The sequence below is a fragment of the Bufo bufo genome, chromosome 3 (assembly GCF_905171765.1).
Source record: "Bufo bufo chromosome 3, aBufBuf1.1, whole genome shotgun sequence".
Lineage (NCBI taxonomy): Eukaryota > Metazoa > Chordata > Amphibia > Anura > Bufonidae > Bufo > Bufo bufo.
The window spans coordinates 583,124,005-583,136,621 of record NC_053391.1 but is presented as its reverse complement, the minus strand read 5'-3'; the positions used below and the strand labels follow the sequence as shown (position 1 = coordinate 583,136,621).

Below are 12,617 nucleotides of genomic sequence, written 5' to 3'. Positions count from 1 at the left end.
GTAATAGTCACCTGCACACACAGATATCCCCCTAAAATAGCTAAAACTAAAAACAAACTAAAAACTACTTCCAAAAATATTCAGCTTTGATATTAATGAGTTTTTTGGGTTCATTGAGAACATGGTTGTTGTTCAATAATAAAATTAATCCTCAAAAATACAACTTGCCTAATAATTCTGCACTCCCTGTATGTTGAATTTAACAGTTTCAGGACAGGAGTCCTATGTTTTGGCCCAAAGAGCTGTTGCCAGTTACCCACGGCCCAGTGGTAGTTGAAAAACCACTGAGGATACCAAGTGCTCTACTGCCATACTGTTTACCAGGACATCCTGCCTGCTTTAAAGTGCCAAATCCAAGTTGTGCCTGCTTTTTCTGTTATGCACCTTACCCTTTTTACCCCCCTTTTCAGGTTGAATAGGGATATTGCAGCACTACTTTTATCTACCAGGACTTGCCAGGGGAAAGTATCCCTGAAATGTAGAGTTCTGTGCTTTGACTTTTATGTGCAATCTTAATTCAAGAACTGTGCCCAGAGATGACCACAGTGCTTATGGGCCTCTGAGATGCTGTTTTATGGGACTATTGTATTTTATTATTATGGACTATCCTGGTTATCCCTGATACGCTGTGCCAGGTCAGCACCCCTGTTCCCTATACTATCCTGCGTGAAGAGAACAACGCCCCTTTTCACTGCACTTGTTCCTTTGCCAGCGGAGCCGCCTGATATTTTCATTGCAAATGTAGATGTATGTGTCTGCTTTGCATTTTTGTCTTTCAGGTCGCAGTTTCCAGCTGGGCGAGCCCCCTGTGTTGCGCCAAGGACGGGCAACTTCAAAGCAACAGGGTATGTAGTATCTCACTATGTAAGGTTGGGCACTACACAAGGGTCAATTTGGTCACGTTGTTCTCCACCTGCTGTGGAACATGGTCATTGTATTTTATATTGCATTTTGATGTATATTGTCTCCTGTGTACCAGGCCTGTTAGGGGTGTAGTTCCTCCTCCTAGGCAGTAGAGGGAGCTAAGGATCCCCCTAGTATAAATAGACAGGTCTAGTTCAGAGAGGAGTTGAGTGTTCAGAAGCCAAGTGTGCACCTTAGTCAGAGAGTAGCTGAGGTGTAGCTTCTGACATGCAGCTAGATAGCCCAGGCTCTGTTGTGCTTTTTCATAAGTGTAAACAGTTATATCTACTTATTTTAGTTATAATGGGTATTCATTGCCTTTAAGAGCAATGATGATTTTATATTCACCGTTTTGTATGGACTTTCATGTAGGCCAAAGTAAGTCCATGAGAAGATTACTGTGCTGTTCAAAAGCTAGTGTTATAGTAACAATATATTATACATTTAGAAAGTTAGAAGATACACCGCACCTGCAGATTCTGAGGCTTCATTGTTTTTCCTATCTGAACATGAATTCCACAGTGTGAGAATTGTCTAGATGTTCCTCAAAGTATACATTCATGTATCAAAGTTTGTCCCTCGGCCCTGAGACAAGGCCTCTAGACGTGAGAGGTGTAGTAGTGAAAATATCAGGCATGTATGAGTTAACCCTTAATGGTATGATGCCTATTGCTTATACAACAGTGCCACCTAGATATGAGCAGTTAATACTACATCAGTAGCAAAAGTGCATTCTGGGTAGTATTATGACGTCAGGCTCCTTATCAATGCACACACCCATCCAACAATGATTGGAAGTTCCAAACTCGGAGGGCGTGTTCATCTGATAAGTTTTGGGTTAAGAAACCAGTTACCAGAAAAAAAAGGAGGAAGGGGAAAAGAAAGAAAAAACAAACAAACAAATAAACACATTTGGATTATAGATCTCTGGAGAATCATTTGGATTATCAGGAAAAACTCTTGAGAGCTGACTGCCCCAAGACTCTGCACATCACTTGACCCTTGGGTAATGTATATTTTTGTTTTATGTAGTATTGATCTAAATTAATTGGCTTGATACTTAGTCAAATACCCGCTCATTTGCGGACGTGTAACGTTAGTTGCCACATCAGTATTCTCTCTTGTTTCAGTTACGATGCATATAACTGAATAAAAGGGATAATACTGGAGAAACTCTCTGTTGGGAATCTTTATACTCCCTAGTTTGACATCAAGCCAATAATTTATAAGTTTTGTTGCAATACTACGATTATCTGAGTTTGGTCATCATTTTTGGTGGAGCAAGGGCTCGTATCTGTCATCTTCTTGATTGAGTTTTCCGCATAATCCATTGATTGTATATCTCTCACAAATTTAAAGCTGTATTGCATAATATTCTTGTGTTGGTTGAGTATTGTTTTGCTGGCATCATATAGTGGTGAATTCTGGGTACTGCATATCATTGTATATTATTGAAATTTATGTTGATTCATTTTTGATTGTATTGTAAACTATTGTATAATAAACCATCTATATTTTTGCATAGACGCTTGTACCCTGTTTTACTGATTGCACAAAATAATCAGGTTCTTGATCGAACTCGTTTTGAGATGATTATGTCCATCTCCCAGATCAATATCGTTTGCATAATTTTTATTTTGATCCGCTAAATTATTATTTTTTAAATCTTTATATAAAGCATTTGCTTTATATACCCGACAGCTCCCAGCTTGCCTCCAGGAGAAGGGTTTGCCTCCTGAAGATATCTAGCACCTTAAAAAAGTACAGAGCAGAGCCACTGTATTCCAGCCAAGTAGAAAGCTGAAGGGCAGAAGGATATTTACAGCAAGAGGATTTATAACAGAGGAAGGTTTTCCCTACCCAAGGATAAAGCCAGCAATAGGGCATACAGGCCTTGGAGAAAGCCAGACAGGATCTGAGGAAAAGTGCAGCCTGATCTGTAAGTGTTATTCCCTCTGAGTATCTTGCAAAGACTTTGCCTGCCATTTATGTGAAGCCTGCCTGTTACCAACCTTTTACCTATGGAACTAACTAAAGACTGTATATAGTTGAACTGTTCAGTTAAAAGACGTTCTGGTTCACTGCAACTTTGTGTACCTCAATTATTCCTACAACAAATCGGTGTGCCACCGTTACCGGCGTCACGAACTTTAAGGGATCTTGCCACAGGCACAATAAACCTACAACAGCCAGGGCACCTCACCTACCACCTGGCCTGGTCCCTATACACAGAGAGTGCCCCAGAGTATCCATGTGCCAGCTTCTCCATCACTGCTGTACACCTGCCCGGGGTATATAAAAACTGAGTACCAAGAGCAAGCCTCAGTTTGTAAGCTACCCCTGTGACCTCACATTCGCTCACCCTGCAGGGCTGCGTACTGCAGAAGCCAGCCAGCATCAAGAGTCTGTGTGCTAGGACCTGGTATGGCCCCCAGGACTGAGGCCCAGTTGTAACCCCTATAGTTATACCACCAACTAAAGTAATATTGCCCCATAAAGAAGTTAGTCTCACATATTTGAAGTTGTTACGGCAGGACAATGCCCTTTACCAAGGTCCCATACCTGGAAATAATTTTAAATATGGGTTTACAGAAAAGACATAGCTAAAGACCAATTTAGTAAATGATTTTTTCCGTTTCATCCAGTACCCATTTGTTACAGTCAAACCCTGTGAAATAGGACATACATGTGTAGTCAGCATCTACAAGCAGAGGTGAGTGATGCTCCCCTTCCTGCTCGTAATATCTAGTTTTTATTTTATTCACTTATACAGCGCTGACAGACAACAAGGCTTTACAGACTTACTTGCTGTTTCAAAGGATGCTCACAATTTAAGTTCCCTATCAATATGTCTTTGTATGAGTTTCCTCCCACGCTCCAAACATGTGGAGAACACCCAAATTCCATGCAGATGTTGCCTTGTAGGGCTGGTCTTTGGTTTGAATCTGACCAAGGACATCAGTGCAAACTACTGAGCTGCCCGGGTGGATGGGTCCTATGTAGTATCGCCTCAGATATGTGCTGATGTATAGGTGCAGAAATGAGCATACTGCTCGTATATACACTTTAGAAGACAAGAAAGTAGAAAAAATAGATTTTCTTTCTTCCTGGGTGTGCCGAGAGCATGGATCCTCAACTTCTATCATTTATATACTATTTACAGCCTATAAAAACTTTTTAAATTGGATGTTGTGAACTGCAGAAGAGGAAAAAAATAAATCTAAAAAATACTGCACCAAGCTCACCAAAGCGTCATGTACAAAGATACAAAATCTACATGAAATATTGCTGCAAAGTAAGCCAACCAATAGTTGATAAAGTTAGAGAAAAAAAAGTGCCTATCCCTGCACCACATTTGTTATCTAGCCTGAGCCCCTGGGATGAATTTGGTGCGTGTCACTGACAGTTTCCACTGTCTATAGGATTAGTAAACCGCTCCTATGTGCTCTCGACATACATCTCAGCCTTCTGTTTATATAAGAAAGTGCAGCCTGCCGTGCTTTACTATACAACTGAAAAAAAGTAAGCCGACATACCACCCCTCTTGGCCTCCACTGGCTGAACTAGGGGCCAATGGCTAACTTTTCTCAGCATATACATTAAACGTATGGTTCGGTGCTAGTAACTATGCCCGTGTTTAAACAAACCCATCCCAAGGGTCAAAAAGGGCTACTGTGACCGACTATCCTGTTGAGTGCCTCAGGTTGTGCATGTACATGAACAGTCACACAACATGGTCAATACAAAAATATTTAGTGATGCCACATGGTATAAATACAAATTGTAGATTTTTCCGCATTGAATGGTACAGTTGGCTGTATCCTACGTAGTAACAACTCTAGGACGTCAATGCTTTCCGTGCCATCTCCAGAGCACCTTCCTGTGTCTCGTTTCCACCGATGAAACCGCTGGCATGAACAAAGATGCAACCAGGAATGCCACTAATGGAGGAGAGATCATCTGCTCGAAGACCACGCCAATCCTCTGGTAGAGAAAGCCTAGAGAAGAGTACAAGAAAGGATTTGCCAATTTTCCCCAAAAAGAACAAGGAAACAGGACATCTGATTCTTCTAGAAAACCATCAACTATTCTCTTACATTTCAATGAGACTATCATCTAGAAACAAAAATGTAAATTACACCAAATGACCAAAAAAATCTAACAATGTGATTTTTAGAATAAGTAAAGCCCATTTTTCCCTCTTAAAGGACCCCTCTGTGAACAGAATACATGCTCAGAAAGCCGCGGCCCGGAAGTTCAGGGCCGTGGCACGGAAATGCGGATGCGGACAGAACACTGTGCTGTCCGCATCTTTTCTGTCCCCATAGAGAATGAATGGGGACAGATGTGGACATGTGAATGGACCCTTAAGGTAAGTTAATTACGAGTATTTGTGATCCTGTTATTTATGCAATTCCTTTATCTAGAAGAATATAATGCCCCATAACCAAATTGAATTATCCTAATTACTACTAACCGATTCTGAAAGGTGTTGGGACCTGTGGGAACACACTGCACCCTCCACTTAGCGCTCTGATCTGGATAGATCACGTATTTAATTTGTTTCTCCAGATTGATTTCTTTTTCCACTTGGAATAAGTGCTCCTTCCATGGGCATCCACCTTGGGCCAAGATCACCACTTCTCCACTGCCATCCGCCTGTAAGAGACAGCAGTTGTCACTGCACATTACTGCCCCTAGAGGCAGACCAGAGACAAGTACACTGTCACTATGCTCAGGATTGGTCTCTGTTCCAAAATGCGGAGGCTAAAATCAATCACGGCTACTGAACCTGGAATCGCTGTCTGATGGCTTCTTCCACCAAAGATCGAGCCGGCAGCCAAGAACGGTGGTAAAAGTCCAAGCGTGACACAAACTCTGTCCCTGCCAGTTCCATCGCCTTCTTAAATCCAGCCTACAAAAGTAAATTTGTGAGAATACACATTACAATGCGAGCTGCATGTTCAAAGTTGTACAACTTATGCCATTTCCTCCACATAAGCGCCATGTACATTAAGAAGAAACCAGTCACAAAATACTCCCACAGCTTAGAATACAACACGATGTGTAGAAAATACTGCCATGTTCTCATCTACATCTCCGAGATCCGCCAGGACATTGTTAGTAAGTCTTACTGAGAAATTTAAAGGGAACCTGTCATCAACTGTACGCTGACCGCACTGAGGGCAGTATAAAGTAGTGACAGAAATGCTGATGTCAGCGGTGTGTCACTGATCAGCTAAATGTAAGTGGTTGCTGAGAACCAGCATCATAATCATTGCAGACTGGGCCTTGAAAAGAGTCAGATCTACCTGAGAAGAGTCCTGGTTATCCATAATCTCCTGCTCTCTCACCCATCTGCTGATGATTGGCAGTTCTCTCCTAGAGAGAAAGGGAGACAACTAGGTAGAAGCCTGTCAGTCATCAGCAGATGGGCAGGAGAGCAGGAATTCATGTATAACCAGGACTCTTCTCAGGTAGATTTAACTCTTTTCAAGGCCTGGGCTGCAATGATGATGATGATGCTGGTTCTCGGCACCACTTACTTTTAGCTAATGAGTGACAGACCGCTGACATCAGCATTCCTGTCACTACTTTATACTGCCCACAGTACGGCCAGCATTAAGTTGATGACAGGTTCCCTTTAAAGGAGTAGTTCTGTTATATAAAGTTATCCCCTATCCACAGGATAGGGGCTAACAGATTGGTGGGATTGTTACTGCCTGGACCCCCACCGATCACATGAATGGGGGTTCCATACACAGTGGAGACCCTGAAATGATCAGAACAGCCAGTCGCACGGCTACTCCATTAATTTCTATGGCAGTTTTGAAGATGGCGGAGTACAGCGCTCAGCCATCTCTAAAACTACCACAGAAATGAATGGCGCAGCTGAGCACAAGCCCAACCAACCTGTCGGTTCATCTGAACCAATTGTTATCCCCTGTCCCGTGTATAGGGGATAACTTTATATAACCAGAATAGCCCTTTAAATACCAATAGCCTCCCGATCCCCTACCGATAAGCACAATGAAGAACATGCAGGGACCCTGTAGGCCCTTCACTGCACTGACCACTGGAAGTCCTGGAGGCCATTAAAGGGGTTGTCTGAGTGATCCCTAAATTTGACCAACGCAGAATAGTAAATGTCTTAAAGGGGTTGTCTATACCTGCGTGGCTGGACCTGTGGAGGTAATCACACTTGTCTGATTCTCAACGCAGATATCAGGTCTCCCCCAGTTATTTTAACCACCTCAGCCCCCAGTGCTTAAACACCCTGAAAGACCAGGCCACTTTTTACACTTCTGACCTACACTACTTTCACCGTTTATTGCTCGGTCATGCAACTTACCACCCAAATGAATTTTACCTCCTTTTCTTCTCACTAATAGAGCTTTCATTTGGTGGTATTTCATTGCTGCTGACATTTTTACTTTTTTTGTTATTAATCGAAATTTAACGATTTTTTTGCAAAAAAATGACATTTTTCACTTTCAGTTGTAAAATTTTGCAAAAAAAACGACATCCATATAGAAATTTTGCTCTAAATTTATAGTTCTACATGTCTTTGATAAAAAAAAAATGTTTGGGTAAAAAAAAAATGGTTTGGGTAAAAGTTATAGCGTTTACAAACTATGGTACAAAAATGTGAATTTCCGCTTTTTGAAGCAGCTCTGACTTTCTGAGCACCTGTCATGTTTCCTGAGGTTCTACAATGCCCAGACAGTACAAACACCCCACAAATGACCCCATTTCTGAAAGTACACACCCTAAGGTATTCGCTGATGGGCATAGTGAGTTCATAGAACTTTTTATTTTTTGTCACAAGTTAGCGGAAAATGATGATTTTTTTTTTTTTTTTTTTTTTCCTTACAAAGTCTCATATTCCACTAACTTGTGACAAAAAATAAAAACTTCTATGAACTCACTATGCCCATCAGCGAATACCTTGGGGTCTCTTCTTTCCAAAATGGGGTCACTTGTGGGGTAGTTATACTGCCCTGGCATTCTAGGGGCCCAAATGTATGGTAAGGAGTTTGAAATCAAATTCTGTAAAAAATGACCTGTGAAATCCGAAAGGTGCTCTTTGGAATATGGGCCCCTTTGCCCACCTAGGCTGCAAAAAAGTGTCACACATCTGGTATCTCCGTACTCAGGAGAAGGTGGGGAATGTGTTTTGGGGTGTCATTTTATATATACCCATGCTGGGTGAGAGAAATATCTTGGCAAAAGACAACTTTTCCCATTTTTTTATACAAAGTTGTCATTTGACCAAGATATTTATCTCACCCAGCATGGGTATATGTAAAAAGACACCCCAAAACACATTCCTCAACTTCTCCTGAGTACGGGGATACCAGATGTGTGACACTTTTTTGCAGCCTAGGTGGGCAAAGGGGCCCATATTCCAAAGAGCACCTTTCGGATTTCACTCCTCATTTTTTCCTGAATTTGATTTCAAACTCCTTACCACACATTTGGGCCCCTAGAATACCAGGGCAGTATAACTACCCCACAAGTGACCCCATTTTGGAAAGAAGACACCCCAAGGTATTCCGTGAGGGGCATGGCGAGTTCCTAGAATTTTTTATTTTTTGTCACAAGTTAGTGGAAAATGATGATTTTTTTTTTTTTTTTTTTTTTTTCATACAAAGTCTCATATTCCACAAACTTGTGACAAAAAATAAAAACTTCCATGAACTCACTATGCCCATCAGCGAATACCTTGGGGTCTCTTCTTTCCAAAATGGGGTCACTTGTGTGGTAGTTATACTGCCCTGGCATTCTAGGGGCCCAAATGTGTGGTAAGTAGGTAAATGACCTGTGAAATCCGAAAGGTGCTCTTTGGAATGTGGGCCCCTTTGCCCACCTAGGCTGCAAAAAAGTGTCACACATCTGGTATCTCTGTATTCAGGAGAAGTTGAGGAATGTGTTTTGGGGTGTCTTTTTACATATACCCATGCTGGGTGAGATAAATATCTTGGTCAAATGCCAACTTTGTATAAAAAAATGGGAAAAGTTGTCTTTTGCCAAGATATTTCTCTCACCCAGCATGGGTATATGTAAAATGACACCCCAAAACACATTCCCCAACTTCTCCCGATTACGGAGATACCAGATGTGTGACACTTTTTTGCAGCCGAGGTGGGCAAAGGGGCCCATATTCAAAAGAGCACCTTTCGGATTTCACAGGTCATTTTTTACAGAATTTGATTTCAAACTCCTTACCACACATTTGGGCCCCTAGAATGCCAGGGCAGTATAACTACCCCACAAGTGACCCCATTTTGGAAAGAAGAGACCCCAAGGTATTCGCTGATGGGCAAAGTGAGTTCATGGAAGTTTTTATTTTTTGTCACAAGTTAGTGGAATATGAGACTTTGTATGAAAAAAAAAAAAAAAAAAAAAATAAGCATTTTCCACTAACTTGTGACAAAAAATAAAAAATTCTAGGAACTCGCCATGCCCCTCACAGAATACCTTGGGGTGTCTTCTTTCCAAAATGGGGTCACTTGTGGGGTAGTTATACTGCCCTGGCATTTTCCAGGGGCCCTAATGTGTGGTAAGTAGGTAAATGACCTGTGAAATCCTAAAGGTGCTCTTTGGAATATGGGCCCCTTTGCCCACCTAGGCTGCAAAAAAGTGTCACACATGTGGTATCGCCGTATTCAGGAGAAGTTGGGGAATGTGTTTTGGGGTGTCATTTTACATATACCCATGCTGGGTGAGAGAAATATCTTGGCAAAAGACAACTTTTCCCATTTTTTTATACAAAGTTGGCATTTGACCAAGATATTTCTCTCACCCAGCATGGGTATATGTAAAATGACACCCCAAAACACATTCCCCAACTTCTCCTGAGTACGGCGATACCAGATGTGTGACACTTTTTTGCAGCCTAGATGCGCAAAGGTGCCCAAATTCCTTTTAGGAGGGCATTTTTAGACATTTGGATACCAGACTTCTTCTCACGCTTTGGGGCCCCTAGAATGCCAGGGCAGTATAAATACCCCACATGTGACCCCATTTTGGAAAGAAGACACCCCAAGGTATTCAATGAGGGGCATGGCGAGTTCATAGAAATTTTTTTTTTTTGGCACAAGTTAGCGGAAATTGATATTTTTAATTTTTTTCTCACAAAGTCTCCCGTTCCGCTAACTTGGGACAAAAATTTCAATCTTTCATGGACTCAATATGCCCCTCACGGAATACCTGGGGGTGTCTTCTTTCCGAAATGGGGTCACATGTGGGGTATTTATACTGCCCTGGCATTCTAGGGGCCCTAAAGCGTGAGAAGAAGTCTGGAATATAAATGTCTAAAAAATTTTACGCATTTGGATTCCGTGAGGGGTATGGTGAGTTCATGTGAGATTTTATTTTTTGACACAAGTTAGTGGAATATGAGACTTTGTAAGAAAAAAAAAAAAAAATTCTGCTAACTTGGGCCAAAAAAATATCTGAATGGAGCCTTACAGAGGGGTGCTAAATGACAGGGGGGTGATAAATGACAGGGGGGTGATAAATGACAGGGGGGTGATAAATGACAGGGGGGTGATAAATGACAGGGGGGTGATCAATGACAGGGGGGTTGATCAATGACAGGGGGGGTGATCAATGACAGGGGGGTGATCAGGGAGTCTATATGGGGTGATCACCACAGTCATTGATCATGCCCCTGTAAGGCTTCATTCAGACGTCCGGATGCGTTTTGCGGATCGGATCCATCTATCAGTGCATCCGTAAAAATCATGCGGACATCTGAATGGAGCTTTACAGGGGGGTAATCAATGACAGGGGGGTGATCAATGACAGGGGGGTGATCAGGGAGTCTATATGGGGTGATCACCACAGTCATTGATCATGCCCCTGTAAGGCTTCATTCAGACGTCCGGATGCGTTTTGCGGATCGGATCCATCTATCAGTGCATCCGTAAAAATCATGCGGACATCTGAATGGAGCTTTACAGGGGGGTAATCAATGACAGGGGGGGTGATCACCACAGTCATTGATCATGCCCCTGTAAGGCTTCATTCAGACGACCGGATGCGTTTTGCGGATCCGATCCATGTATCAGTGCATCCGTAAAAATCATGCGGACATCTGAATGGAGCTTTACAGGGGGGTGATCAGGGAGTCTATATGGGGTGATCACCACAGTCATTGATCATGCCCCTGTAAGGCTTCATTCAGACGTCCGGATGCGTTTTGCGGATCCGATCCATCTATCAGTGCATCCGTAAAAATCATGCGGACATCTGAATGGAGCTTTACAGGGGGGTAATCAATGACAGGGGGGTAATCAATGACAGGGGGGTGATCAGGGAGTCTATATGGGGTGATCACCACAGTCATTGATCATGCCCCTGTAAGGCTTCATTCAGACGTCCGGATGCGTTTTGCGGATCCGATCCATCTATCAGTGCATCCGTAAAAATCATGCGGACATCTGAATGGAGCTTTACAGGGGGGTAATCAATGACAGGGGGGTGATCACCACAGTCATTGATCATGCCCCTGTAAGGCTTCATTCAGACGACCGGATGCGTTTTGCGGATCCGATCCATGTATCAGTGCATCCGTAAAAATCATGCGGACATCTGAATGGAGCTTTACAGGGGGGTAATCAATGACAGGGGGGTAATCAATGACAGGGGGGTGATCAGGGAGTCTATATGGGGTGATCACCACAGTCATTGATCATGCCCCTGTAAGGCTTCATTCAGACGTCCGGATGCGTTTTGCGGATCCGATCCATCTATCAGTGGATCCGTAAAAATCATGCGGACGTCTGAATGGAGCTTTACAGGGGGTTGATCAATGACAGGGGGGTAATCAATGACAGGGGGGTGATCAGGGAGTCTATATGGGGTGATCAGGGGTGATTAGGGGTGATCAGGGGCTAATAAGGGGTTAATAAGTGATGGGGGGGGGGTGTAGTGTAGTGTAGTGGTGCTTGGTGCTACTTTACTGAGCTACCTGTGTCCTCTGGTGGTCGATCCAAACAAAGGGGACCACCAGAGGACCAGGTAGCAGGTATATTAGACGCTGTTATCAAAACAGCGTCTAATATACCTGTTAGGGGTTAAAAAAAAACACATCTCCAGCCTGCCAGCGAACGATCGCCGCTGGCAGGCTGGAGATCAACTCTCTTACCTTCCGTTCCTGTGAGCGCGCGCGCCTGTGTGCGCGCGTTCACAGGAAATCTCGCGTCTCGCGAGATGACGCGTATATGCGTGACTGTGCGCAGCGCTGCCACCTCCGGAACGCGATCCTGCGTTAGGCGGTCCGGAGGTGGTTAAAGAGGTTGTCCCACAAAAAATATTGTACAGTTTTCAAACCAGCACCTGAATACTTTTGTAATTGCATGTAATAATAAATGTAGTATAGCCACCGAGTTATCACTGCAAAAGGTGCACCACAATGATATGCAGCTGACAACACTGGCTAATCCCTCAGGCTGATGTTAAAAACTGAGACTTTAGCCAATGTATTCCAGCCAGGAACACATCGGAGCCCTTTTTGCAACACAGTCAAGGTATCTCAGTGTGGCATGGGTCCTACCACTAGACTACCTACGGTGTGTGAACACTGACTGGTGCTAAGATCTAACTCACAGCCAAGCTCCCACATACCTCCATAGTGAGATCACTCATGCAGTGGGAGAAGGGATAGGGCTGCAAGCCCCCCTATAACAGGCCATGTGACACAGGCT

General features: G+C 43.1%; 1 protein-coding gene across 1 annotated transcript in view; it reads right to left on the bottom strand.

Moving 5' to 3' along the window:
* Window positions 1–4,637: 4,637 nt before the first annotated feature.
* LOC120996096 (MYG1 exonuclease-like) overlaps window positions 4,638–12,617 on the bottom strand; it is a 41,089-nt gene continuing 33,109 nt past the window's right edge. The window contains exons 5-7 of the mRNA XM_040425801.1: window positions 5,696–5,818; window positions 5,381–5,562; window positions 4,638–4,901 (exon numbers count right to left, since the gene is read on the bottom strand). Of these exons, the coding sequence (XP_040281735.1) occupies window positions 4,742–4,901; window positions 5,381–5,562; window positions 5,696–5,818 (465 nt within the window). The 3' untranslated portion in view covers window positions 4,638–4,741. The remainder of the gene's footprint in view (window positions 4,902–5,380; window positions 5,563–5,695; window positions 5,819–12,617) is intronic.